Here is a 25,176-nt window from a genome sequence, read left to right as displayed (position 1 = left end):
CTGTTCTCCCAGAACAGTGCTTTTTGAGGCATGGGAGGGGCTCACCCCTTCCAAAGCTTGATTGGCTAGTCCGGAGGAGAAGAGCTGCTTTACAATTGGTCTAAACGCGTAGTGGGCGGGACGAAGAGTGCGTGACTCTTTGTCCCCCTTCCAAGATGGCTGCGTCCATGGTGCGGCGCTTGTGGCCTCTGGTGGCTAGTCGGGGCCTGCGGCTCCGGGGAGGCTGTGCCTGCAACCAGAGCCCAAGGAGAAGCTTCGCTATGGAGAGGCGAGACAGGAACCTCCTGTACGAGCACGCACGTGAAGGCTACAGCGCGCTCCCTCAGCTGGACATGGAGCCGCTGTGCGCATACCCGGAAGAGGCGGCGCGCGCCTTGGATCTCCGCAAGGGGGAGCTGCGATCTGACGACCTGCCGGCGATCGTGAGTGCGCTTGCGCTGGCCGGCATTGCCAGGCCTGGCCGCTTTGCTTATTGGCTGTTCGCTTTAGGGACGAAGTGGGCGTGCCAGATATTCTCCAGCAGGGGGCGGTCTTATCGCAGGATTTTAGTTTCTTCCCAAGTTTAGCAAACGTGTTTGGCACTCACGTACGTGCCAGTTATCCGTAGAGTGCCAAGGCCCTACAGTCTAGATATCCATGATGCTCCTGTTCCATATGGCTTGTTGAGTACCCACTCTGCACTAAGAACTTACTACTGTCTGCCAATGTGCTCCGACGTCGAACCAGGCTTACCCTAAGGCCACAGAGGGAAATGCGGGACAAAGATGTGAATCAGAGGTGAGGGGAGCCTCTTGCCTTTGGAGATTGAAAAGTAGAGTTTGCACCTACCCCACGGGTATCAGGCAGTTAAATAGTGTTATTTAATCCTTTGAAATATATTTAGGGAGCGCCTACCTTAAGTTCCAGGTGTTGAGAATAAGACAGCGAATGATAATCGCAAAGCTAGCACCTATATAATATTACATGCTGGGGAACTAGAACCGGTGTCACCATATTTCTAGACCCTGTTGGGGCGCTAAGGATGATGGGAACTCGGAATCCTCCCAGCCATCTCTTGGAGCTCCTCCCCAGCCATCCTATTTTAAGTGCTTTATACAGATTAGTCTCATTTAAGTTTCACAACAATCCTGTGAGGTAGGTACCGCTATTTCCCCTACTTTATCAGTGAGGAAGTTAAGGCTCAGAGAAGTTAATTTACTTTTTTTTTGGCTGCCCTGGAGGCATGCACAGGTTCCTAGGGGTCGCTATTTCCCCTACTTTATCAGTGAGGAAGTTAAGGCTCAGAGAAGTTAATTTACTTTTTTTTGGCTGCCCTGGAGGCATGCACAGGTTCCTAGGGGTCGAACCTGGGCCATAGCAGTGATAAATGCCAAATGCTTAACCACTAGGCCAGCAGAAAACTCTATCAGAGAAGTTAATTTAAAATATATATAGGGGGAGTTCCCGTCGTGGCACAGCAAAAATGAATCTGACTAGCATCCATGAAGACGCAGGTTCAATCCCTGGCCTTGCTCAGTGGGTTAAGGATCTGGTGTGGCTGTGGCCATAGGCCAGCAGCTACAGCTCTGATTCACCTGCTAGCCTGGGAACCTCCATATGCCGTGGGTGTGGCCCTAAAAAGACAAAAAATAAAATAAAATATATATAGGGAACTCCCCTTGTGGCACAGTGGGTTAAGGATCCAGTGTTGCTGCAGTTGTGGTGTAGGTTGCAGCTGTGGCTCGAATTTGATTTCTGGCCCAGGAACTTCCATATACCAAGAGTGTGGCCAAAAAAAAACCCCACTAAATTTTATATATATATGGCAGTTCCTTAAAGAATTAAACATGGAATTACCACATAATCCAGCAATCCCACTTCTGGTATGTACCCAAAAGAACTGAAAGCAGGGACTCAAACAGATATCTGTGTGCCTGTGTTTCTACCAGCATTATTCACAATAGCCAAAAGGTGGAAGCAACCCAAATGTCCACTGATGGATAAGTGGATAAAGAAAATGTGGAAACAGAAGGAATAGCACGCAGCCTTAAATAGGAGGAAATTCTGACACATGTTGCAGCATGGAGCATCATAAAGACGTCATGCTAAGTGAAATAAGCCAGCCACAAAAGGACTGTGTGATCCAGTTATATGAGGCACCTGGAGCATTCAGATTCAGAGACAGAATGTGGAGTGGTGGTTGCCAGGGCTAGTGGGAGGGGATGTTTCATGGGTACAGAGGTTTTTGCAAAGGTAAAAACGTTCCAGAGGTGGGTCGTTACGAAAGCATAGAGGTCTGAATGTACTTAATGCTGCCGACCTGTACCCTTACAAAGTAAATCTTTTGTCTGTTATTCTGCAGTTTATTAACGTGCTGGTTGAAAGACCCCAAATTAACTTAAAACCTGAGAGTTCCCACTCTGGCTCAGTGGTAACAAAACGGACTAGTATTCATGAGGATTCAGGTTTGATCCCTTGCTCAGTGGGTTAAGGATCCGGCTGTGAGCTGAGGTGTAGGTCCCAGATGTGGCTCGGATCCCCCATTGCTGTGGCTGTGGTGTAGACCGACAGCTGTAGCTCCGATTCAACCCCTAGCCTGGGAACTTCCATATGCCCGAGGTATAGCCCTAAAAAGACCCCCTCCCAAAAAAAAATGTAACCCAGAAATGGATCCCATCCCAAAGCTTGAAAAACACTCCTTTAGGGCGGAAGTATGGAGAGGAAGGTGGCATGTGGCTTTGCAGGCAGTAGCAAGGCGGGCAACGTGTTCCTAGGGCCCCTGGGGTGCTCTGGGTGCTTCCAGGCGGGAGAGGATGGTATGAGAACTCCAGCTGGATGGAGAAGGTGAGCCTCAAGGCGAGGAGGCTGGCAGAGGGCTCCTTGTAGGAGATGGCAGGCTGGGGGGAAGTCGGGGCAGGGGGGCTACAGATCTGATGGACGTTCATGAGGCAGAAAGGTCAGGACGCAGTCCCGGCTGCGGGGCTGGATGGAGGAGGGGACCAGCAGGCCTGTCCTGGAGGAGGAGGAGCAGATGTGGGGGGAGATGTTCTTCCCAGAGCCCCTGTTGCACATGGTGAGCCGTGAAGTGTCCAGGAGACACCCAGGGGGATCCACCAAGTCGGTAACAGACCACACTGTGACCCCCCACTCCCCTTCTGGCTTCCAGCCTCGGGGAAGTAGGGAAAACTATAGCCAGGGAAGAGGACAGAGTGCTTTGCTCAGGGATCAGGGCTCACAGAGGGACTCCACAGCAGGAGGTGTGCCCAAAAAGTGAGAGCTGGGGGGGATGCTGACCCCGCAGTACTGGTGGGCACAGGGGCAGCCGCTGGGCCACCCAAAGGACAGGTGCTCTTGGGCTCTCACGTGAGACGTGAGTGCTGGCAGGGGCCTCAGCTGCGCGCCCTCGGCCCCGGTCCTTTCATCTCCCTGCTCTGTGTCCCCGAGGATGTTGTCCTGTGCCCCTCTCCTCAGGGTCCATCGTCCAGTCCGGGGGGAGTGACAAAGGCCAGGATGGGGGCTTATCCTTAAGGAGGTGACTCAGGAGTCACACCAGCCACTTCCACTTACGTCCACTGGTCAGTCTTTGGCCCATGGGCACACGCAGCTGCAGGGGAGCTGGGCAGCATGTCCTAGTTCTGGGCAGCTGTGTGCCCAGCTGAGCATCAGGGGGTTCCAGTACTGAAGGGAGGGAGGGGACAGTGGCTGCTGGGGGACAGCAAGGGGTCTCTGCCTCACCCCACCCCAGTCCAGGGGGCCGGTGGGGTGAGGCTCCAGCCAGAAGGGGCAGGGGACAGTGACAGCTTCGCATCTTTCCCTCCTGTGTCCTCCCCCACCTTCCACCAGATCTCAACGTGGCAGGAGCTGAGGCAGCTGCAGGAGCAGATCCAGAGCCTGGAAGAGGAGAAGAGGGCTGTGGCTGAGGCAGTGCGGGCCCTGGTGGTGAGTGGGGGAGTCCTGGGGGGCAGGGGCAGGGTACCCCTCTTGCAGGTAACACGAAACCCACTTTAAGGAACTTGAAGGTCGTGGACATTCACTCCTCACATAACAAGCTGTCCAGGGCCAGGCACAGCTGCTACGTGAGGCTGAGGCGTAGCAGCTCTTCCCCAGCATCCTCACTCCAGGTTCTTTCTCTCCATCTCCACCTGCAACTCTGCTGTGTTGATTTAACCCCCATTGCCCCCTCATGGTGGCAGCGGTAGTGAGGTGGCTGCTGAGGTACAGCATCTCCCCGTGTGACTCTGCCAGAGGCAGAAAACAGGACTCCTCTGGCTCGACTGCCTTTTCCAAGGGCATCCAGCAGAGGCCCCTCATGTCTCGTGGACCCAGATGCCCCACCCCACCTTCAATCAATGGCAAGAAGCCACCTTGGCAGGGCCCACATTCCCTGAACTGCAGGCTACCAGGGGAGGGGGCACCGAGTCAGGGTCTTAGGTTGGAAGGAGGAAGGAGGGCACATGGTCTTGGCTTTGACAGCCGATACCATCTGCTGCAGAGGGCTGGAAAAGGGTCCTTCTAAGAGGAGTTCCCATCGTGGCGCAGCAGAAAAGAATCTGACTAGGAACCATGAGGGTGTGGGTTTGATCCAGGCCTCACTCAGTGGGTTAAGGATCCGGTGTTGCCGTGAGCTGTGGTGTAGGTCGCAGACGCAGCTCAGATCTGGCGTGGTTTTGGCTGTGGCATAGGCCAGCAGCTATAGCTCCAACTGGACCTCTAGCCTGGGAACCTCCATATGCCACAAGTGTGGCCCTAAAAAGCAAAAAAAGAGAATTGTCATAATAACAGCAGATGTGCATACAGCCACACTGTGTGCCAGGAACTGTTTTAGGTGCTTTCCTTACTCTTTTTTTTTTTTGGCTGCGCTCATGGCATGTAGAAATTCCTGGGTCAGGGGCCACAGCAGTGACAGTGCCAGGTCCTTAACCCGCTAGGCTACCAGGGAGCTCCTGGGTGCTTTCCTTTCTTGCTCTCTTTTTTCTTTTCTTTTCTTTTTTTTTTTTTAAATATTTGGTCGCCCTGTGGCATATGAAATTCCCGGGCCAGGGCTCAGATCTGAGCCACAGTCGCGACCTAAGCCACAGCTGTGGCAACGGCTGAGGAAACTGAGGCCTCAAGAGCTTAAAATGTGCCCAAGGCTCACAGCCAAGAAGTGGCTGAGGTGGGATTGGCACTCAGGCATCCGGGCTGCTTTTCACCCCTCTCCCCACCCTGACTGCATCTCCCAGGGACCCACTGTGTCTCGCCAGGCCCTGGGCTCCATGCCTCACAGGCAGGCAGCCAGTGCAAACCACCAAATTGACCACCGTTAATGTTCAGTGAGCACAACCCACCTTCTTGAGGAAGCCATGCAGCAGCTGTGCTAGGGAGCTCCTCTTATCAGCCCATTTCACGGATGCATGTACAGAGGCTCAGGGAGGGAGGAGGTTTGCCTAAGGGCACACAGCTGGTAGGCATCCAACGTTTAGACACAGATCTGCCAGATTCCCTCTGGTGCTCAGGACTTTAGAAGGTTCAAAGTAGCAAAGACCCTTGGTCTCAGGTCTCCACATACATTCTCAGAGGCATTACCTTTCTGAGCCTCAGTTTTGTCATCCACAAAAGGGGGATTACGTTAATGCCAGCTCATGAAGTGGGTTACGAAGAATTAAGATCCTGGAGTTCCCATTGTGGCTCCAGTGGTAACAAGCCTGACTAGTGTCCACGAGGACACAGGTTCAATCCCCAGTCTCGCTCAGTGGGTTGGGGATCCAGCATTGCCCTGATCTGTGGTGTAGGTTGCAGACAGGACTCAGATCCCTCGTTGGCTTGGCTCTGGTGTACGCTGGCAGCTGCAGCTCTGATTCGACCCCTAGCCTGGGAACTTGCATTATGCCACAGGTGCAGCCCTAAAAAGCAAAAAAAAAAAAAAAAAAAAAGAATTAAGATTGTGTGAGAGCCCACGGCCACACATAAGGCAGCACTCAATAAACAGAGCTGCGGGCGTGATTGCTATTTTGTTATCTTGCCTCCTCTCAGCATAATTGACAGAGAAGCTGAAGCACAGACTGGAGGAGGGTCCAGACAGGCACTGGCAGAGCAAGGATTCCAGAGCCCCTGGCCCTGACCTTTCACCTCTCTTTTTCTCTTCCTCCCCATGCCCAGATTCATCAACCTCATCACCCTTTCTGTCTCTTTCCTACCAGGTCACCCAGGACAACGATCAGGTACAGCAGGTATGACACCGTGTTGCTGGTGAGGGGTGGGCCGCAAGGATACTCTTATCAGTCATGAATTCTCCATTGTATGTGGAAAGCATAACAAATAGGATTAAGGAGAAAAAAAACCAAAAACAGCAGGCTCTCTTGAATCATGAAACTAAAAATACTGGCTTTAGGTACAGCTGAATCCAGGTCCTGGCTCCATATTTGGTTCTACTTCCTTTTTATTCCCAGACCAGCTTTCTCCCCTTGGAAGAAAGGGAGGCAGGGTCTGATGCAAAAAGGACCGTTTTCCTGAAAGCTCCAGATATAGTCCTAGGGCTGATTCTCATGAGTTTAGCTTGGGTCATGTACCTATCTTTGAGCCAATGACAGTGGCCAAGGCAATGGAGGTTCTAGTAGGCCAAGCCACAGTTGTGACCCCATAGACGTGCCATGTGGTGGTGAGGGGAGGTTCCTGAAAGGAAATTCAGGACATTGAGCCAAACGAAGAAGCAGCAGACATCCACCACGGAGGCTGTGCTAGCCAGGATCAAGGTCACGCTGGTTAAGGGACCCCCACCCTCTTCTGGGATGACCCTGTCTGCGCCACTCTCAGGACCCCCGGTATCAGAGTCTGCGGGCACGTGGCCGGGAGATCCGGAAGCAGCTCGTGCTCCTATACCCCAAGGAGGCCCAGCTCGAGGAGTGGTTCTACCTGCGGGCACTGAGGCTGCCCAACCAGACCCACCCAGACGTGGTGAGCACCGCGCTGGGCAGCGGGGGAGGCCAGGGGCCTACCTGGTGCCACCTTCCCAGTGACGCCCGCTGTCTCCCTGCAGCCTGTCGGGGACGAGAGCCAGGCCCGAGTGCTCCACGTGGTCGGAGACAAGCCAGGTGGGTCACAGCCCAGGCTGGGGGCGGGGGCTCTGAGGTCTAAGACCAGGGTTGGTGTCTGTAGAGGCCCCTGGGCATTCTCACCACGTGTGTGTGTGTGTGTGTGTGTGTGTGTGTGTGTGTCACATGAGTAACTGTCTCTTTCTCCCTCCTCCCCTTTCCTCTCCCTCCTTCCGTCTCTCCCATCCTCTTTCTCTCTGTCCCTGACTCTCATCCTCTTACCCTGGTGCTTCTCATGCACGTACAGCTTTCTCCTTCCAGCCCCGCGGCCACCTGCAATTAGCAGAGAACCTCGACATCATCCGTCAGAAGTGAGCCCCCCGCCCGTCCCTCCCCACCCCAACAGCTGGCTGCCGGCTCTGCCTCATGGGCTCAGCATGGGCTGTGGCACCTCCAGGGCCTCGCCTGGCATGAATGTTTGATGCGCGGCCCCCTGCCTGGCAGCTGGGCCTCTGCCCTGGGGTGCTCGAGTCCCCTCCCCCCCCCGCCCCCCCGCCAAGCCCTAGCCCACATGCCCCGCCTGTCTGCCCATCTGTCTCCCAGGCGCCTGTCCCACGTGTCTGGCCACCGCTCCTATTACCTGCGCGGGGCCGGGGCGCTCCTGCAGCACGGCCTGGTCAACTTCACACTCCAGAAGCTCATCCACCGGGTATGGGCCAGGGCTGGAGGGGGTGGCATGGAAGCCGAGCTCAGAGGCTCAGGGTGGAGAGGAGGGCGTGACTCCCGCTCCAGTCACTCTTTTCAGAGCTTTACATGTGTTATTGCCATGTTTAATGTTCAGGGCAACCTTGTGAGGTGAGTGCTATCGTTATCCCCTTTGGAGGCCTGGAGAGGGAGTCACTGGCCAGTGTGTGGAGCCAGCCCAGAGCCTGCACCTCTAACCCCTGCCCCTCACTGCCTACTCACGGTGTAAAGGGAGCGCTGGGGGGTAACAGCGTCCCTAGAAACCCAAGGGGTGGGCAAGGGCCGAATGCCTGGGATGCTGGCCGCGGCCAGAAGGCTTTCCCAGGGAGGGCCGTGGTGAGAACTGCCCCTCCGGCTGCCCTTAGCCCCCCGCTCCACCCACCTCCATCTCCCCTGAAGCGGACAGGCCTCTGGAGTGGGGTGGGGGAGATTGGCCCCCTCTGCAGCATCCTCCTCCAGACCTGAGCTTGGGGGCCAGCGGGAGTCCTGACTGTGCCCCTCCCCCTCCCAGGGCTTCACCCCCATGACGGTGCCAGACCTCCTCCGAGGAGCCGTGTTTGTGAGTGAGGATTCTGCTCCCGTCCTGGGGTCCTGGGCAGGGAGACCAGCCCATTTTCTCCGAGGAAACCACCCTGGGGCTGGGTCGAGGGGGTCCTGCCACAACGGGGAGCCCAGGGTGATTCCAGATGCTTCCAGGGGGGTGACTGCAGAAAGGGGGCCACCTAGGTTACCTGTCCCCTAACCTATGGCCTGGCCTCCTCCCCAGGAAGGCTGTGGGATGACACCAAATGCCAACCCCTCCCAAATTTACAACATCGACCCCTCACGCTTTGAAGACCTCAACCTGGCCGGGACGGCAGAGGTGGGACTTGCGGGTGAGTATCTGCCTTGGGGTGAGAGCGGACCGAGGTCACCTCCAGTGTCCTCAGAGCTGGAGGGATGGAAAGAGGACAACCAGGAGCATCCTGGAGGGTGATGGCCGCGGGCCCAGGATATCTCAGCGACCCCAGGGCCAACATGTACAGTTGTGCAGGTTGTTTACTGCACAACAGCACAGTGAGGATCCAGCCACATGTCCCGACATGAGGTTGTGTCAGCCAGAGGAGATACCTTTTTTTTGTCTTTTTTTTTTGTCTTTTGTCTTTTGTCTTTTTAGGGCTGCACCTGCGGCATATGGAGGTTCCCAGGCTAGGGGTCCAATTGGAGCTGTAGCCACTGGCCTACACCACAGCTCACGGCAATGCCGGATCCTTAACCCACTGAGCGAGGCTAGGGATTGAACCTTAGCAATCATGGTTCCTATTCAGATTCATTAACCACTGAGCCACGACAGGAACTCCTGAGAGGCCTTTTCTAATTCTCACAAAGGTTTCCTGTAGATGGGTGGTGGCCCAGGCTGACCCCTTCTGTCCCCCTTCTCCTCCCAGGTTACTTCATGGACCACTCGGTGGCCTTCAGGGACCTGCCAATCAGGTGATGCCCAGGTCCTTTAGCCCCTGTCCCCCCCTGTGACATCCCCTCTCCCAATACCACCTACTCCATTCCTCCAGGATGGTTTGTTCCAGTACCTGCTACCGGGCGGAAACAGACACAGGGAAAGAGCCGCGGGGGCTCTATCGAGTGCACCACTTCACCAAGGTTGGCATAGCTGGGACCGGGGGAGGGGTCAGCCTGGCAGCCTAGCACCTCCTGATTCTGGTGCCCCTGCCCTGCCCCAGGTGGAGATGTTTGGGGTGACAGGCCCTGGGCTGGAGCAGAGCTCGCAGCTGCTGGAGGAGTTCCTGTCCCTTCAGATGGAGATCTTGACAGAGCTGGGCTTGCACTTCCGGTGCGGAGAGGGACCAGGGGCTGCAGCAATGGCAGGGGCGGGGGCAGAGGCGGGCTAGGTGCTCCCCCGTCTCAAGGCGCCTCACCATCTCTCCTCCCTCTGCCCGCTTTTGCCTGTGCCAGGATTACATATAGGATGTCTGTCTCCCTATAGGTCTGTAGAATCCTGTGTAGGATTATAAGGGCAGCATGAGCTGCACAGGGCGCTCTGGTGGTGAGACCAGACCCCTGCCCTCCTGCTTCTCCCCACCCTAGGGCGCCACCTTGTCCGTCAGGTCCGCGTGTCCGGGGCTCCTCACCTCAGTGGGAAGCGGAGGTTGAGGGGAGGATGCACCCCTTCCCTTTAAGGGGGTGACTGGACGTGACGAGCCCACCTCCTCTCTCACCGTCAGTCACGTGTAGCTTTCCAGAGAGGCTGAGAAGTGTGGACTTTTTTCTGGGTGACCCACTACAAAAAGCTGGGGGTGCTCTCGGTATAGAAGGAAGATCAGCAGGTCGGGGGCAGAGGGGGGAAGAGCCGGAGACGCAGCCGTCTCTGCTTTGCTGTCGTCATCTTCATCCATCGCTTCCATGTCCCTCTTCTTGGGTCCCTCCTCTTCCGTTGCCCCATCTCCTCCTCCTCCCCCCACCCGCTGGCCCCTGCCACATCTTTCTCCTGCACTGCAGGGTCCTGGACATGCCCACGCAGGAGCTGGGCCTGTCCGCCTACCGCAAGTTTGACATCGAGGCCTGGATGCCAGGCCGCGGCCGCTTTGGCGAGGTTAGCCCCAGCGGGCCCCTCGGTGGGAAGGAGGGTGACACTGCACCCACCCCGGCTGATCTTTTCAATCCATACCCCCGCCGCCCCCCACGCCCAGGTCACCAGTGCCTCCAACTGCACGGACTTCCAGAGCCGCCGCCTCCACATCATGTTCCAGACGGAGGCCGGGGAGCTGCAGTTCGCCCACACAGTGAGCCGCGCACCCTCCCCCCCAACCCCAGCACTGCCCCCAGCCCTCCCCCGGTCTGAGCTTTGCCCCTCTCCCAGGTGAACGCCACAGCCTGTGCCGTCCCCCGCCTCCTCATCGCCCTCCTGGAGAGCAATCAGCAGAAGGTGAGGGGGGGAGGATGGCACGTGGAGGGGTGGCAGCTGCAGGGCAGGGGCAGGCCGGCAGCCTGAGGCCCGCTCTCTCCCCAGGACGGCTCGGTGCTCGTGCCCCCTGCCCTTCAGCCCTACCTCGGCACCGATCGGATCACCGCCCCCACCCACGTGCCTCTCCAGTACATCGGCCCCAACCAGCCGCAGAGGACCAGGCCCCAGGGCCAGGCTGCCTCGGGCTGAAGACTCACCCTCATTGGCCAGTAGGACTGTCACTGCCTCCTGGAGCTTGGGGTCCCTAGGACCTGTGCCCTGAGCCCATCCGGACACCTGCCTTCCTCGTGTCTGCTCCCCACCTGGGCGCACCTGCTTTCTCGGGCTCAGTCAGTGCCCCTTGTCACTGGCGTCCCAGCCTGCACCAGGCAGCAGGACATCTGGGGACTTGGAGTTTCTAGGGACGGGGACGCAGAGAGGGAGGTGCCTCCATCCCTCCTTCCTCCTTCCTGCCCTCAGTGCTTAAGAGTCAGTCCCCCAATAAATGGTCAGAACAGAGGCCTTGGAGTTCCCCTCGTGGCTCAGTGGTGAATGAACCTAACTAGTATCCATGAGGACGCAGGTTCAATCCCTGGCCTTGCTCATTGGGTTAAGGATCCCATGTTGCCGTGGCTGTGGCGTAGGCCAGCAGCTACAGCTCCAGTTTGACCCCTAGTCTGGGAACCTCCACATGCTGCGGGTGGGGCCCTAAGAAGATAAAAAATTAAAAAGAAACCAGAGGCCTTCGTGGATCTGTGGGCGAGGGTGGAGGCCTGGTCATCTGCCAGGGACGCTGGCAGTGCTCAGAGGTGCTGAGTCATCAGAGGGCTGTGGCTGCAGGGACCGCAAGGGGCCTGAGAGGATGCTGAGGCCCCTCCCATTACTCTGGGAAAAGTGGTACCTTGCGCTGACCCCAGTTTCAACCCCAGCTCTTGATCCCCAGCCCCAGGTGGGGTCCTGCAGGGAGCTCCAACTCGGTGAGGCCAGAACACGCTCTTCCGCAGGTGCCCCCGTCCCTGCCCCTGGGGCCACAGCCCTTCCAGTCACCCTTCGTTCTTTCGCATCCACATCCGGGCCTTCAGCAAACCCTGGCGGCTCCAAAGGATTTCCTGAACCTGCGTTTGCTCTCCTGTCCCGGCCCCTCCCTAGGCCTGTCCACCGTTATCTCCCATTGGGAGAGTCGTGGCAGCCACATCCCCGTCTCCTTGCTCTCTGTCCCTCACACAAACCAGACGGACCCTGTGGCACCTGCGTCAGGTCTCAGGTCCCCGACTCAGCCCTCTGGTGGCTCCATCTCACTTGGGAAGGGACAAGTTGTCACCGTGGTCTGGAGCCTCATGTGACCTGCCCCCCACCTTCGTCTTTAACCAGCCTTTTCTCTGTCCTGCCCTGGCCCCCCCACCAACCTGCCTCGCTGCCGGGACCCTCACACTCCTTCCCCATCAGGCCTCCGCTCTCTGGTCCCCTCACCGGCTGCTCTTCCCCGTGATCCTGTGATTGTCTCTGTTTATCACTCAGGCCCCCGTGTTCCCCCCACCGACCACCCGGCCAAAGTAGGAACCCCCAGTACGCGGGATCTACCCCCACGCACCACAGCTATTTTCCCTCCTCACATAACGCCTGTTTGAGTTTGTCTGTCTCCCCTTCTCAGACCCCTGCTCCAGGAGGCCAGGGAAGTTCGCCTGTAGCCTCTTTCGCTGCCGGAACCCCAGGGTTTAGAAGAGGACTGGGCATATAGTAGGTGCTCAATAAAAGTTTATTGGGAGTTCCCTGGTGGCTCAGCAGGTTACAGGGGCGTTGCCACTGCTGCAGCTCAGGTCACTGCTGTGGTACAGGTTTGATCCCTGGCCCAGGAACTTCCACGTACCACGGGTACAGCCGCCCCCAAATTTACCATAATTTTCCCAGGCCCAGTACTGCCTGGGCGAATATGTACGTGCATTAATTCGCTTAATGCTCACCGTCAAGCCGTGGAGTAGGTTGTCACAGCCCTAGTTTCACAATGAGGAACCCGCCTTAGATGAAGCAGTGGCCGGGGCCGCACAGCTGGTGGTAGTGGAGCTGGAGCCCAGGTGCAGCTCGGAGGCGGCAGAATTAGGTCCCGGTTTCAAGAGGAGCAAACTAGGACCGAGCAAGGGAAGGAGTTGCCTGAGGTTGGTCTGTAAGTGGCTAGCCCTGGATTCAAACCCAGGGCCGCCTCCCAGTGGGGCCTTAAGCACATCAGACCCTGTTTCTTTTTGGAGATTAGATCCCACCCTCCGTGCTGAGCTCAGGGGCCCGAAGCTGGAGGGGAGGGTGCGAGGCACGGGGCCCCATGAATAATTGAGGGTCTTGGGCAGGTCTCCGCGCCGCAGCTGTTGCCCCGCCGCGGGCGGGTAGGGGGCGGCGGTGACGTCACTTCCTCCCCTGGGCCCACCGGGGGCGCGGGTTATAAGGAGCTACTGCTCCCTGCCCGCACAGCGCCTGGAACCGTGGTGTGGATGCCACACCATGCCGCGCCGCGGGGCCGCCTCCGTGCTGCTGTTGCTGCTGCTGCTGCTGAGAGCAGGTGAGCGCCAGAGATCCAGCCTGGGGAGCGGGTGACCCGGGACAGGGACGGTGCTCCCAGCGGGGCCACACTAGAGATTTTATGGGCTGAGCTTCCAGGTGAAGACGGCGCACCTGGCAGGTGGGCTGAGGGAGGGGACATGTGGGTACCTGGACGGCCTTGGAGCTGGAATCAGCACAGCGCCCCCGGCGTCCGAGCCCAGCTCTCATCTCCTTCCTCCACAGCCATGGCAGCCCCCCTGTCCCAGAGACCCTCCAAGGAGGAGGTGAGGAGTGCGGCCCCCTCGCCCTGCCCCGTCTCCCTGGGGCCCTGGCCCTCCCTGCCCAGCCCCCTCCAGGACCTCCGTCTCCCCTCCAGCCCTCCCTCTGCTCCTTCCCCTCACCTGCCTCCGACCCTTCACCCCCAGCTGACCCGCTGTGTGGCGCAGGTGGTCACAGAAGTGCTGATGCTGGGCCAGGCCAGGCAAGGCCCCTGCGTGGCCCTCCTCCGCAAAGGTAAGGAGGCCCAGGTCCTCTTAGGAGCCCCCGCCCCTCCAGAGGTCGGCGCAGGGCTGCCTGGAGGGAGGGGTGTCCTCTTCTCACCCCAGAGCCCCAGCATCTGGGCTGGCACAACACTTGTCTAGACTGAAGGAGCCTGGCCTCCAGCCCCACCTCGGGGCTCCCCGCAGGGGTACAAGACGGGGTCGGGGAAGGCCTCCGGCCCCTGAGCCTCTTCTTCCAGTTCTGGACAGCCCCCCTCCCCCGAGGGACCACAGGCAGCCCGACTCCTCTGGGGCTGCTGCCTGCTGGCTGCAGAGAGCGCCCTCTCTCCCGCTAGAAATGTGTGAGACCGAGCCCTACGGCTGTGGGGCCACTGAAGAGAAAGGCCTCCTGGTTGGGGATTTGAAAAAGCGAGAGCCTGGGAGGACAAGGTCCAGCCAGGAGGGGAGGGACAAGGAAGAGGAAGAAGCCGCAGAAAGGACCCACACATCTGAGGTGCGGGAGCAGGCCATCCACGAGCAGCTCCACAGCCGGCTCCGCCAGGAGGACCACGAGGAGGAGGAGGAGGGAAAGAAGAGGGGGCCCTTGGAGACCTTTGAGGGCCTGTGGAAGCGGCGTCCAGAGGGTGGGGAGGGGCCCCAGAAGCGGGTGGCAGAGCAGGCTTGTGATGAGGAGACGGCCCAGTTTGAGGCAGAGGAGAAGGGGGTGCAAGTGCTGGGCGGAGGCCGCAGCCTGTGGCAGGAGCCCCAGGCGGGTGGAGGAGAGAGGCACGAGGACCGCCAGCGCCTCCGCCAGCTGGAAGGTGAACGCCAGCAGAAGGAAGACGCCTCGGACAGGGAGGTGAGTGCAGCAGGCAGTGGCATAGTGGGGTGGACTGGGTGTCAGTGGCCTTACTACCCAACAGCCATCCCTGTTGAGCCATAAAGAGCAAGATCTGGAGTTCCCGTTGTGGCACAGCGGAAATGAACCAGACCAGGAACCGTGAGGTTGCGGGTTCGATCCCTGGCCTCGCTCAGTGGGTTAAGGATCCAACGTTGCGGTGAGCTGTGGTGTAGGTCGCAGACACGGCTCAGATTCCAAGTTGCTGTGGCTGTGGTGTAGGCTGGCAGCTGTTGCTCCAATTAGACCCCTAGCCTGGGAACCTCCAAATGCCACCAGTGCTGCCCTAAAAAACAAAACAACGAGAAAAAAAGATCCATGATGGATGGGGCATGGTGGCCAGGACTGACACCAGGCCTGGGTAGCACCATCCAAGCAGGGCCATAATTGACCAAGAGGGCTTCCTGTTACCACAGGATCCAAGGGCACCGTTATTGCACAGAAGCACCCTAAGTTCACCGCCTTTGCTGGTCTGTAGCCAGCAAGTTGGCCACCATGGAAAGTGGCTGCCACGCCTGGTTCACTAGGCCCGTCAGACACCACGGCTGGGATCATGGAAAGTAAAGATGTCACCATGGTGGGTGGCAGTTACGGAAATGGCTGTCACCTCACAGATGGGTCATGGCATCGGAGTGGAGGCCTTTGCTAGTCCTGTCTGCTGCTGGTGGCCGTGGCGGACACTGCAGGCCTGACTGCTGGTCCTGTCCGCCGATGTCACTCTTGCGGGGCTGAGGCAACCAGCATGGTCACCACCGCAGGCCACGATGCCCAGGATGACCCCTGCTGGTTGCCATGGGGTGAACCGACCTGGCCCACATTTGTGGGCCACCACTGAGGTGGCCTGCTGTTGAAGGTGGGTGCTGAGCACCCCATTTCTAATCCCACCAGGAGCATGATGCGGCGCGGCTGGGGCGCATGAGAGAGGAGCTGAAGAAGGTGACGGAGATGCTGGGGGAGGAGCTCAGGAGGGAGGGCTGACCCCTGACCTCCTGTTCCCCTTCGTCCCAACACCCTCCGGCTCAGGACTACGGACCCCCAAAGCTGCCCCCCCAATCTGTCGGCCCACTCAGCTCCCCAGCCCACAGCAGTGGGGAGAAGGATATGCCTTGGAACCAGGCCTGGGGGCCCCAGCACCAGCTGAGTAGAGGGGCTGGGCTCCGACCGCCTCAGGAAACAGCCCTGACACCCGCCGAACCCACTGCAACCCCAACCCTCCTGCATGAATAAAGCACAAAGAAAATTCCCCCCGCCCCGGCCTTATTGCGCAGCCCTTGATTTCAGAGAGGCGGGGGCTCAGGAATACGCTGGAGGCCTGGGAAGGCGACCGTCCGACCGTCCATCTAGTCACTGGTTGTCAGAACTGGAGTTTTATTAAGTTGGAAACTCTATGAAGTCAGATGGGGTCGTCAGGGAGCGGTTTTGAGGCTGGCGTGGGAGGTAGCTGGTTGGGGCTCCGGGCGCTGTGGACCACGATGTCGTCGTATTCATCCTGGGGACAGAGGGGGCCGGGCAGAGGGGCTCAGGCGGCTGCCGCCTTGCCTGCCACCCAAGCTCTTCCACCCACCCTGAGAACGGGGTGTTGCCCTGAAGCCCAGGTGCTGGCTCCTAGTCCCCACCCACCGCTTTCCAGGTCCCCTGTGTTCCCCCAGCACCGCTGCCGCTCCAGTCCTTGAGCCCGAGGTCTCCCCCTCCGCCCTCCCCCCTGCCTCTCCCCAAGTTCCTCAGCCCCCACCATTCAGCCTCAGCCCTTGTGCTAGTGTCCCTGCCGCCTCGGTTCTCCGGTGAAGCCGCCTCACCTACCGCTGGCTCAGGTCTCCTCCCACCACTGCCAGGGTTCAAATCACTGCTGCCTGAGGTCGTCTTCCCGCAGCCTGAGTTCTCCAGCTCTTGCTCCCAGAACAACTCCTGCAGCCAGCCCTGCTGCCTATGTTCATCAGCCGCTGCGACCGCGGTCTTTTCTCTCCCCTGCCTGAGTTCTACCTCTGCCACTGCCTTAACTTCTCAACCACCGCTGCCGGAGTTCTCCCCTCACCCCTGACCACGTCTCCCCTGATACCACCTGCACTGCTGCCTCAGTTCTCTAATCGCAGCAGCCCAAGGTCGGTCTCCACACGCTGCCTAATCTCCCTCTTCTCCGCCTTTCCGCCCACCCCCTACCCTGTCCCCCCAGCGGGGCCGCCCTGTCTTTCCTCCTGACTCACGCCTTCATCCCCGCTGTCGCTGTCGCTGCTGCTGGTGCAAGGACCGGGCTTGTCCTCGTCCTCGGGCTCAGGGGCGCCGTGTGCACGGAGGAGGCGGGCGAGGACGGGGTTGGGCCGGAGCGTGGCACTGCCAAGGGGAGTGCGGCCACCGTACATGCGGGCAGCAGGGTCGGCACCGGCCTTCAGGAGAAGCTCCAGCACGTCAGCCGCTTGGGCCTCCACTGCCAAGTGCAAGGGGCTCCGACCACACGTGGGCTCCTGTGGGGCGCAGCAGAGAGGTCAGACGAGACCCTGCCCTCCCTCGGGGACAGCCCCCACCCTGCCATACCTTCTCCCTGGGGCACCTCACCGGTTTGTTGAGATCGACTCCAGCCTCTCGGAGCAGTCGGACCATCTCGGCATCTTTGTGGATGACAGCCACGTGGAGTGGGGTGTGGCCTGGGGACACAGACAGATGTCAGACGATGGGGAGAGGGGCCTGGGCCCTCAAGGCCACCATCCTGGGGAGAGGGGGAGTTCTATGGCCTGAGAGTCATAGAGTTTGTTTTTTAAATGTTTTATAACTGATTTATAATGTGCCGTCAATTTCTGCTGTAAGAGAAAGGGTGACAGGGTTTGAGGTCTGGCTTCTGGATTCCTGCGTGTATCAAAGAGGCCCCTGCACCCCACATGCCTGAGGCTCAGATGGTCTGGAACTTGCTGGCCGTGCCAACACCCGGGTTGTGGGATGTCTGGGGCTGTGGGTGAAGAGCCGGGGGCTGTGGACAGGAGGCCTGGATCTGGAGCCAGGAGACCCGAGTCTCTAGTCTTACTTCACAAAGAACCAGGGCCCTGGATTCCTGGATCCTGAGAAGCGGAAGGGCTTACGACCTTAGCAGGGGTGGGGGCTCAACCCTGGGTCCTGAGTGAGCTCTGTCCCTCTGTGGAGGGCTCTGGTCTCGAGGAGCTGGGCTTAGAGATGGGGGAGCTGAGACTCAGATGCCAGGGCCCTGCACAGACTGGGTCTTTTTTCCCATGAGGCCTGGCTGAGGAGGGCTATCCCTGAACCCCGCGTCCATCTCGGGGAGCCTGGGCTGCCAGAGTTTCACAGATGGCCTGGCCCTTGAGTTCCCTCGTTCTGGGTGGACTTGGGCCTGTGGTTCTCAACACCCTGGGCCTGAGTGGGAGTCCTGGGTCCTAAAGCCTCAGTATTATTTCCCAGGGGCCAGGCTTTGGGTCAGGGGAGCTGAGCTGGGAGCCTGGCGCCCCCACCTCCCTGGGAGCCCAGGCCCTTCCCGGTGATTGGGGACACTTACCCTCATAGTTTTCAGCCTCCAGCTGCAGCTTCCAGTCCTCTTCACTCTCATCCTCTTCCTTCTCCAGGTCAGGTTCAGGGTACAAGGCCACTGGGGTGTGGTCCGTGTCAGGGGTATGGTCAGAGCCCTGAGCGAGGTAGGTGTTGGGAGCTCCCCTGGGGCGCCGGGGGCGGGGCTGGAGCAGCGCGCGCGCGCAGGCGTGTGCCCGGACGCGGCAGGCCAGGTGCAGCGCTGTGTGGCCCCCACGCTCTGCCACCAGCAAACTGGCACCCGCGGCGTACAGCTTCTCTACTGTGGATGCCTCCCCCAGGATGGCTGCCAGGTGCAGGGCTGTCTGCAGGCGTAGAAGGCAGGGATTAGGGGTCACGTGGAGAATCCTGGCTCCCCAGCCCTACACTGTCCAGGGGTAGCTCACCTGGCCCAGGTCATTCTGCAGGTCCAGGTACTCAGTGCCAGCAGCAAAGCCCAGGAGGAAATCCAGGAAGGGCTCATGCTGATGAATCACCGCCAAGTGCAGTGCCCTGAGGACAAGGACAGAGTCAGAGGGCAGAGGCAGTTGCATGCAGGCATTCAGCAAACACGGAGCCCCAACTGCGTGCTAGGCATTTGGAGCACAGCTCTGGGACTATCCGTCAGGACTCTGGGAAGGTCAGGTCAGAGCTACTTCAGCACATTGGTTTAATCCGTGCTGATTAAGTAGGACTTCTGCTTCTTCCCAAGCATGCGAATCAACCAAAACTTTCAGACAATGTACAGAACCTGAAACAACAGTTCTCAAGAGGCTGGATGTCCTGCGATGAATGACAGTGATTCCGGAGAAATAGGAAGCAAATGTGATGAGCCTTCCAATTCATTAAGAGCTTTCTGCCTTGAGAGTTTCCGGGCCATGATGCAGAGGAAGCCAGGCAGACTGGCTGAGGTGAGGAAACAGAGATGAAGCTCAGGTGAGCAAAGCAGCCCGAGTCACAGGCCAGGGAGCCACAGAGGACAGAGCTGCATTGAGGGAGACCCCAGAGATCAGCAGAGGGGCCTCTGGAGTCTTTGGGAGAATTCCGGCGGGTGCATGGGTGTAAGGAAACGACCCCGGTCTGCAGGAAAACCACCCAGAAGGATTAGAGAGATGTGCCCCATGCTCATGCAGGGCCGGGACTAGGAAGAAGCCATGATTCACAAGATATTGGGTAGAACACCCCAGAAGGTCTTACTTCACCAGTAGTGGGGAACAACGAGCCCTAGGCGAGGTGGGTGCTCAGGACCCACCTAACAAGTCATCAAACAAAACCTCAAAGGATCAGACTACTTACAAGTAATTTAACTGCCTCTCAGAGCAATACTTGAGAATATTTATAGGAATATAGAACTGCCTAGACCAGCAGGGTAAAACTCCACAATGTGTAGCATCTAATCAAAGATGATCAGGAGGTCTCTGGTGGCGCAGTGGGTTCGGGATTCGGCATTATCACTGCAGCAACTTGGGTTGCTGCTGTGGTGCAGGTTTGATCCCCAGCCCAGGGAACTTCCACATGCCTTGAGCACAGCCCCCAAAATTAAAAGATTATCAAGGATATATAGAAGCAGAAAAAACATGATCCTTAATGAGAATCATCAATCAGTTTACATTTGACCCAGAAATGACCCAGATGGTAGACTCAGCAAGCAAGAACATTAAAACAGCTCCTTATAACTGTATCTCATACATTCAACAAGTGAAGTCGATGATAAAAGAAAAAGACTCCCGGAAATAGAAACTACAGCACCTGAAATGAAAAATACCCTGGGTGGGATTAACAATGGATCACACAGTGCAGAAAATATGAACAAACCTAAACACTTCACAAGGTCAACTATCGAGAATGAGGAGTTCCCATTGTGGCTCAGCGAATCCAACTAGGAACTATGAGGTTGTGGGTTCGATCCCTGGCCTTGCTCAGTGGGTTAAGGATCTGGCGTTGCCCTGAGCTGTGGTGTAGGTTGCAGACGTGGCTCGGATCTGGCGTTGCTGTGGCTGTGGCGTAGGCTGGTGGCTACAGCTCCGATTGGACCCCTAGCCTGGGAACCTCCATGTGCCAAAGGAGCAGCCCTAGAAAAGGCAAAAAGACAACAACAACAACAAACTATCCAGAATGAAACATAAAGAGAATATTTTAAAATGGAAAGAATAGCCGTGAGCTGTGGGACAACTTCAAACAGCCTAATGTATCTGTAACTGAAGTTCCTAAAGGAGCAGGGGGATAGAGAAAATATTTGCAAAAAATAATGTCTGGAGATTTTTCTGATTTTGATGCAACTATAAAGCCACAGTTCCAAGAAGCTCAAGGATGCCCAAGAACAAGAAATAGGAAGAAAACGACACCAAGGCCCATCATAAAGAAAAAAAAAAAAAAATCTGTTGGAAACCAACAATAAAGACACATATCTTCAAAGCAGCCAGAGAAAACGATACTTTAAGTATAGAGCAGAGTTCACATAGGCAGCAAAGCAGGAGAACACAACAGAGCCACATCGTTCAAGTCCTCAGAGACACGCTCTCAGCCGGGAACTCCTCAACCCAGCAGAGACATCGCTCCGAAACAAAGACGAAAGAAAGATGCTTTCAGCTATGCAGGAGCCGAAGGAACTCGTCTCCAGCAGACCCACAGCACAAGAAATGTTCGAGGAAACCTGCAAGGAGAAAGGAAAATGATATAAATGGAAATGTGGGTCCACACAAAAGAATAAAGAACTCTGCAAACAGCAACCATGTGAGTCAGTGCCGAAGACTTTCTTTCTTGTTAGGTCCATCTCTTTGGAAGATCATTTTTAAGAAAGAAATGACTGTTGAAGCAAAACTAGTAACAAAGTCTGGTAGAGCCTTTAACAAACTCCTGTATAAGTGAAATGCATGACAGCAAGAACATGAAGGCCAGGAAGAGACGAATGGAAACATATTATTCTAAGGTTCTTTAATGCGCTAAGAGGTGGCATATGGTCACCCGAAGGTACACCCAGCAGAGGAGCACCTCAATACATGAGGCGAATGCTGAAAGCCATCAAAGGAGAAGTGGACGGCCACACAATCATAGTGGGAGACTTTACCACCCCACTTCCATCGAAGCACGGATCATCCACGCAGAAAGTCAACAAGGAAACACAGGCCTGAAGTGACTCGTTTGACCAGATGGACCTGATTGATATTTAAGGGACATTTCATCCTAAAGCAACAGAATACACTCTGCTCAAGGGCACAGGGAACATTCTCCAGGAGAGATCACATCTTGGGCCACACATCAAGCCTCGGCAAATTTAAGAAAACTGAAATCAGGGCATTCCCATTGTGGTGCAGTGGAAACGAATCTGACTGGGAACCATGAGGTTGTGGGTTCGATCCCTGGCCTGACTCAGTGGGTTCAGGATCCGGCGTTGCTGTGGCTGTGGTGCAGGCCAGCAGCTTGTAGCTCTGATTAAACTCCTAGCCTGAGAGTCTCCAGATACCTTGGGTGCAGCCCTGAAAAGCAAAGTAAAAAACTGAAATCACATCAAGCATCTTTTCACATTGTGAAATCACAACGCTATGAAATTAGAAATCAATTACAAGAAAAAAACTGTTTAAAAAAAGAAAAAAAACTCTTGAAGACAGACCACAGTAAGTGAAAGTGGTACCTTTATAAGCCCTAAAGCACGAGTCAGCAAATATTTCCTGTAAAGAGCAAGAGAAGTAATTCAGGCCTAGAGGATGATATGGTCTCTTACTCACTCAGCTCAGCTGTCAGGATGCAGAAGCATCCACTGGCGATGTATAAATAAATGGGTATGGCTGGATTCCAACAGCTTACTTTATGGAGTCTGAAATTTGAATTTCATATAATTTTCACTTGCCACGAAATGCTTTTCTTCTTTTGATTTTTTCTAACCATTTGAAAATGTAAAAACTATTCTTAGCTCACAGCCATGCAAAAGCAGGTAGCTGGCTGGACTTTGTCTGGAAACCAGTTTGCCAACTATTGGTCTTTCAGAGCAACCACGAAAATAAAAAACAAAGAGTTAGAGCTAATAAGCCAACAAAAGAAACACAATGGAACAAAATTTGCTCATTCTAAAAGGCAGAAAAAGAGGAAAAAGGTAAAAGAGATAAGCAAAAAAGCTAAAAACAAGATAAACATAACCATTTCAATAATTAAGTTAAATGCAAACAGTCTAAACACTGCAATTAAAAGACAGAAACTGTCAGAATGAATAAAAAAGTAAACCTCGAGTTCTCTTGTGGTGCAGTGGATTCAGGATCCAGCACTGTCATTGTGCCACACTGCTGTGGCTCAAGTTGAGTTGCTGGCCCGGGAACTTCCACAGGCACAGCCAAAAAAAAAAAAAAAAAAAAAAAGCAAAACCCAACTATATGCTGCCTGTAAGTAACACTCTTGAAATATAAATTTTAAAATAGGTTAAAATTAAAGGGTGTAAAAAGATATTCCATGGTAACACCAGTCATTCAAAAGAAAACAGGAGTAAGTATTTTAATATCAGAGTAGATTTCAGAGCAAGAAGCATTACCAGGGCTAGAGAAGGTTATTTCATAACGACAAAGAGGTCAGTGAAACAAGAGGACTTAATAATCCTAAATATTTGTGCCCCTAATAATAGAGCATCAAATTACACAAAGCAAAATCTGATAGCACAACAAGGAAAGCCACGAATCCACAATTATTGTTGAAGATTTCAATACCCGGCTCTCAATAATTGACAGAACAAGTAGAAAGAAATCTAGACTTGAGCAACAAAAGAACCAGGGAAACACTGACACTCGGAGAACACTACACCCAACCAGAGCAGAATACACATTCTTTCAAATGCATACATTATATTCTTGGCCCTAAAACAAGTCTCAAAAAGTCTGAAAGAATTCAAGTCATACTAGGTTCTCCATCCCCAACAGAATTAAACTAAAAGCCAATGAAAGATGCCTGTGATATGGAAACTGAATAACATACTTCTGAAGAATCCGCTGACCAAAGAAGAAATCAAAAAAGAAATTAGAAAGTATATTGCATTAAGTGAAAATAAAAACACTACACATCATGGAATTCCTGTTGTGACTCAGTGGTTAACGAACACAACCAGTATCCATGAGGATGTGGTCGATCCCTGGCCCGGATCACTGGGTTAAAGATCTGGCACTGCCATAAGCTGTGGTCTAAGTCGCACATAGGGCTCAGATCCCACATTGCGGTGGCTGTGGTGTAGGCCGGCAGCTGCATCTTCGATTTGACCCCCGCCTGGGAACTTCCATATGTCGCAGGTAGGCCTTAAAAGCAAAACAAAACAAAATGACAAAAACCGACACAGCACATCAGAATTAGTGAGATACTGCTAAAGCACTACTCCGGGAAATTTACAGCATGAATCACTTATATGCGTAAAAAAAAAAAAAAAAAAAAAAGAGTCTCAAATCAATGACCTCAGCTTCCATCTTAAAAAACGAGAAAAAGAAGAAATTAAACCCCAAATAAGTAGAAGAAAGTAAATAATGAAAGTCAGAACAGAGATCAACAAAATAGAAAGCAAAAAGAGAGAAAAAGAGAAAATAAATGAAACCACAGCCGGTTGTTTGAGAAGATCACTGTTTCCTGAGTGCCTCCTATGGGTCAGGCGCTGCTGGGTCACTGGGGATACAGCGGTAAACACGATACTCAAAAACCCCAGGTACATTCCCTCAATTGGGCCTTTACAACCGTTTTTCCCTCTATGTGCAGTGTTCTCCCCAGATAATCTACTTGTCTCACTTCCCTGCTTTATTTTTCTCCAAAGAACTTCTTAACGTCTGACATGCTATTTTTCTTTTTTCTTTAATTTTTGTCTTCGTTTCTTCCTGCCTTTCTTCTTTCTCTCTCTTTCTTACTTTAGGTCTGTGTATCTTTCCTTCTGTTTCTTTCCTTCTCTCTCCTTTTCTTTCCTTTTTCTTCCTCCTACCCTTCCTCCCTCCCTGTCAGTCTATCTGCCCTTCTGTCTATATACCCCCACTAGAATGTATGCTCCACAAGACAAATGTTTTTTGGGCTTTCCTCCCTGCCTTTAGGCCAGCACCTAAAACAGTGCCTGGAAAGTCGAAGGTGTTGGATTATTTGTTTAACAGATGAATTCCTGCTGTTATGTAGTTTCCATTTTCTCTCTGAATGTAAGGTTTGAAGATCAGAGTTCAGAAGGTGGGATCCTGGAGTCAAAAGCCAAGTATTAATTTCAGAAATCAAAATCTAAGGCTCATGTAAGTTAGGCGCTGAGGACCAAAGATCATATTTGGAGGATAAAGGTCAGTAGGAGCCTGTCTGAACCACAGTTCTAACAGAGGGCTAAGGACTGGGGTCAGGAAGGTCAAATCGAGTTTTGGATGTGGAATCGATCACTGAATGTGGGTCTGATCAATGAACGCATAACTCTGAGAATCAGTTCAAGAAAGGAAGGCCAGACATTATTGGGTTAGGATCAAAATTAGATAAGAAGTTGGTTTTATCAGAGGCCAGTCTTGGGGTGAGGAAGTCAAGCATCAAAAGACAGATTTAGGATTGAAAGGTTGGGAAGTCAGGATTGGAGATGTGGGACCCTGGGGCCCGATTTGTCAGTCTAAGGTTCACTCACGTGTCGCCATCCTCAGTGACGTAGCCGAAGACGAGGGGCGCCCACGATAGTCCCGGACCCAGCTCCGCGCCTAGGCCTGGTCCTCCGGGGGCCGCTGCGTCCGGACCCAGAGAGCCCAGGCCACTGTCGCACCATTCATCGGTGTCCGCAGCTTTCCCCAAGCACGCAACCCCAGCCATGGCCCCCGAAGCCTCAGGGGCCCCCAGCGGCAGCCCGCCTGTCGCTGGGCTCTGCCTGGAATTCTCGAGCTTCCGCCCTGCGGGGAATTCCCCAACACGCCCCCCCGACTCACCCAATCAGGGTGGGCTAAGTAGTACACGCCGCGCCCCCATACCACATGATGACCAATCAGAGCACTCAGGTGGACGACGGCGTTCTACCTTTTCCCACAGTTTTCCGGAGTCCTTTACCAACATGGCTGTGGACGTGGAGCCCTCTGGGACTCGTAGTCCGGCCTTCGCGTGGGGGCGCGCTCCGTACGATGTGCAGAGCAGTGT

At 55.2% G+C, this 25,176-nt stretch overlaps 3 protein-coding genes across 5 annotated transcripts; 2 read left to right on the top strand and 1 right to left on the bottom strand.

Moving 5' to 3' along the window:
* Nucleotides 1-105: 105 nt before the first annotated feature.
* SARS2 (seryl-tRNA synthetase 2, mitochondrial) lies at nucleotides 106-11,191 on the top strand. Of its 2 annotated transcripts, XM_047793730.1 has the most exons (17): nucleotides 106-422; nucleotides 3,823-3,918; nucleotides 6,159-6,188; nucleotides 6,350-6,442; nucleotides 6,844-6,912; nucleotides 6,995-7,049; nucleotides 7,297-7,360; nucleotides 7,593-7,698; nucleotides 8,245-8,292; nucleotides 8,500-8,608; nucleotides 9,161-9,206; nucleotides 9,284-9,371; nucleotides 9,452-9,561; nucleotides 10,227-10,320; nucleotides 10,418-10,510; nucleotides 10,588-10,653; nucleotides 10,738-11,191. In XM_047793730.1, the coding sequence occupies exons 1-17, from the start codon at nucleotides 156-158 to the stop codon at nucleotides 10,879-10,881; spliced, it is 1,578 nt and encodes a 525-aa protein (XP_047649686.1). In that variant the 5' UTR covers nucleotides 106-155; the 3' UTR covers nucleotides 10,882-11,191. The 2 variants fall into 2 exon arrangements, with proteins under 2 accessions (XP_047649686.1, XP_047649685.1); XM_047793729.1 differs by lacking the exon at nucleotides 6,350-6,442 and having other exon boundaries at nucleotides 108-422; nucleotides 6,772-6,912.
* Nucleotides 11,192-11,338: 147 nt separating this feature from the next.
* CCER2 (coiled-coil glutamate rich protein 2) lies at nucleotides 11,339-15,820 on the top strand. Of its 2 annotated transcripts, none has more exons than XM_047793735.1 (5): nucleotides 11,339-13,219; nucleotides 13,444-13,484; nucleotides 13,647-13,713; nucleotides 14,036-14,538; nucleotides 15,466-15,820. In XM_047793735.1, exons 1-5 carry the CDS (start codon nucleotides 13,162-13,164, stop codon nucleotides 15,553-15,555), a joined length of 759 nt encoding a protein of 252 aa, XP_047649691.1. In that variant the 5' UTR covers nucleotides 11,339-13,161; the 3' UTR covers nucleotides 15,556-15,820. The 2 variants fall into 2 exon arrangements, with proteins under 2 accessions (XP_047649691.1, XP_047649690.1); XM_047793734.1 differs by having other exon boundaries at nucleotides 12,477-13,219; nucleotides 13,626-13,713.
* Nucleotides 15,821-15,928: 108 nt separating this feature from the next.
* Nucleotides 15,929-24,956, bottom strand: NFKBIB (NFKB inhibitor beta). Its single transcript, XM_047793732.1, has 6 exons — nucleotides 24,680-24,956; nucleotides 18,489-18,594; nucleotides 18,074-18,407; nucleotides 17,128-17,216; nucleotides 16,779-17,036; nucleotides 15,929-16,066 (listed from the first exon to the last, which is right to left on the bottom strand). Exons 1-6 carry the CDS (start codon nucleotides 24,856-24,858, stop codon nucleotides 15,971-15,973), a joined length of 1,062 nt encoding a protein of 353 aa, XP_047649688.1. The 5' UTR covers nucleotides 24,859-24,956; the 3' UTR covers nucleotides 15,929-15,970.
* Between the last annotated feature and the right edge of the window lie 220 nt (nucleotides 24,957-25,176).

The sequence above is a fragment of the Phacochoerus africanus genome, chromosome 8 (assembly GCF_016906955.1).
Source record: "Phacochoerus africanus isolate WHEZ1 chromosome 8, ROS_Pafr_v1, whole genome shotgun sequence".
Taxonomy (NCBI): domain Eukaryota; kingdom Metazoa; phylum Chordata; class Mammalia; order Artiodactyla; family Suidae; genus Phacochoerus; species Phacochoerus africanus.
Note: the sequence above shows the minus strand (reverse complement) of the source record. Positions and strands in the feature narration are given on the sequence as shown.

Bases quoted from the DNA above. Each gene is read 5' to 3' on its own strand.
- CCER2 (XM_047793734.1), top strand. From the start codon at position 13,162: ATGCCGCGCCGCGGGGCCGCCTCCGTGCTGCTGTTGCTGCTGCTGCTG. The intron at 13,485-13,625 runs GTGAGGAGTGCG...CTTCACCCCCAG, and splicing joins AGAGACCCTCCAAGGAGGAG to CTGACCCGCTGTGTGGCGCA. The intron at 13,714-14,035 runs GTAAGGAGGCCC...CTCTCCCGCTAG, and splicing joins CGTGGCCCTCCTCCGCAAAG to AAATGTGTGAGACCGAGCCC.
- NFKBIB (XM_047793732.1), bottom strand. From the start codon at position 24,858: ATGGCTGGGGTTGCGTGCTTGGGGAAAGCTGCGGACACCGATGAATGG. The intron at 18,408-18,488 runs GTGAGCTACCCC...CTACGCCTGCAG, and splicing joins TGCAGAATGACCTGGGCCAG to ACAGCCCTGCACCTGGCAGC. The intron at 16,067-16,778 runs GTGAGTCAGGAG...CTCTGTCCCCAG, and splicing joins GCGACAGCGGGGATGAAGGC to GATGAATACGACGACATCGT.
- SARS2 (XM_047793730.1), top strand. From the start codon at position 156: ATGGCTGCGTCCATGGTGCGGCGCTTGTGGCCTCTGGTGGCTAGTCGG. The intron at 7,361-7,592 runs GTGAGCCCCCCG...TCTGTCTCCCAG, and splicing joins CTCGACATCATCCGTCAGAA to GCGCCTGTCCCACGTGTCTG. The intron at 10,511-10,587 runs GTGAGCCGCGCA...CCCCTCTCCCAG, and splicing joins AGCTGCAGTTCGCCCACACA to GTGAACGCCACAGCCTGTGC.